General features: G+C 33.1%; 1 protein-coding gene across 1 annotated transcript in view; it reads left to right on the top strand.

The window, feature by feature from the left end:
• The window catches only part of LOC119586132 (mitogen-activated protein kinase kinase kinase 7-like), a gene marked incomplete in the record, with an annotated part of 88760 nt that overhangs the window by 3995 nt on the left and 82942 nt on the right, over positions 1–1823 (top strand). The window contains 1 exon segment of the mRNA XM_037934824.1: positions 54–192. Within this exon segment, the coding sequence (XP_037790752.1) occupies positions 54–192 (139 nt within the window).

The raw sequence follows: 1823 nt of genomic DNA, 5'->3' as shown, positions 1-1823 counted from the left end.
GGCATTGCAACTTGTCAGATCTTCTATTCTACTAATACTTTCCGATGTTTCAGGTCAATGCCTTTTACAATGAAGTTCAACAATTGGCTCGAGTTGAACATGAGAACATCATCAAGTTATATGGGGCATGCACATCCGATGCCCATAAGTGCCTTGTTATGGAATATGCCGATGGTGGATCCCTCTATCATTGTAAGTTGATGATGATTCTTTGGTGTTAATGTCAGCACAACTGTGTTTTCTCATTTTGCGGAGCATAGGTTTTACCCTAGAATGAATGAAATTAGATCATGACAGCTGTTAGGTATGACACACATTTTATTGGCTAACTTTTACTTTGTATAGATTATGATATATGGCTTCATTTTTTTATGATATGGTTTTGAATTATTGTTAGTATTTGGAGATAAAATGTTTTTCAATTAATTTAAGGTGTGCTTCTTACCAGTAATTAATGTAATCTGAACAAAAGTGATATTATTTGTACAGTTGATTGTAAAATGAGATATCAAAGACAAAAGTTTACATGAGTTTGATGTGCTTTACAGGTAGTACCTTGAAATTTTACTGTAGGTCAAAGCTGTTAATTAGCTTCTGTATCCTGAATATCTAAATTCATGTGGGTTAAACTTCACCTCCAAGAACCATAAACCATCCAGCTTGTCTGTCCCCCTGCAGCAAAAAAAGGGCATACATTTTCAGGTTTCACTAAGGCAAATTTTGGTTTTAAGGTATTTGAAGAGCGCTATTTTACAATTCAGAAGTATTATATTTCATAGACATTTCATATCTCAAATACAGTTCCTGTCAGTAGAGTGCAAAGATGAAAAAGTTATTACAGTGCCCCCTTGCATTTGAATATGAATGGGATAGATTGTTTTGAATATGTAAATAAAACAAATAGGTAGTTTGCTGTGATGCAAAATTTGGGACTAGTTTTAAGCTAGAACTCAAGTATGAATGTTTCATTTGATTTGAATGAAAACAAAAATGAGAAGGAAGAGTGATTCCTTTACATTTGCTTAAAAGTCATATTTATGAATGTTCATTGTTGATAATTTGCTCTTTATTAAATGCATGATAGAAATAATAGTACAGAAATAATGCAAATGGCTAAAAAAAGACTGTGGTCATACATGTCTTTTTAGCCATAAAAATTGAAATTGAAGGCATCAATAGTAATGATGGAATGTGTCTTGGAAAATTTTAGGAGTGTAGGTGGGATGTAGGTGTCTGATATTGTGGTGGATTAATGTTCATGTATATTTTTTTATGTATATGTTGTCATCATTTCATGAAATTAATATCACAGTGTTAGTCTTATCTTTAGCATCTTTGTGGTATTTGCTGAAGGTCTGTAACCCCTTCATGTGTAAAAATTTTTGGTAGAGTTTGGCAAGGCCATGATACATAAGTGCAAGCAGTGCCACAAATAGATATTTGCTCAACTTTGAGTCAGCCAAGGAGCTGTCATTCTGACTACTGGGAGACAGACTCTTGAAGTGATTGGGCATCACTTGGCATCTGGGATTTTTCATCATGATTTTATATGTCATCTTTCATTATTAGGTGATGTCAGGTTGTAAAATACCAATAATATGGTACTTGATATTAGCATGTGATCCCCTTCAAATAAAGTTGTTGATTTCACATTTTTGCTTTAAAAATCATGTGTGTTAAAGCTGTCTAGAGAATAGCACAACTTTGAAAATCATTCTAGAACACAATATACTAGAAATTAGAATTAAATCTAGTAAATATAGTGGTGGTATCATGGAACCAACATGAGGGTATCTGGCAATTTTTTTACACTTCCTGCAGTA

The sequence above is a fragment of the Penaeus monodon genome, chromosome 21 (assembly GCF_015228065.2).
Source record: "Penaeus monodon isolate SGIC_2016 chromosome 21, NSTDA_Pmon_1, whole genome shotgun sequence".
Lineage (NCBI taxonomy): Eukaryota > Metazoa > Arthropoda > Malacostraca > Decapoda > Penaeidae > Penaeus > Penaeus monodon.
This window is presented reverse-complemented; position numbering and strand designations above follow the sequence as displayed.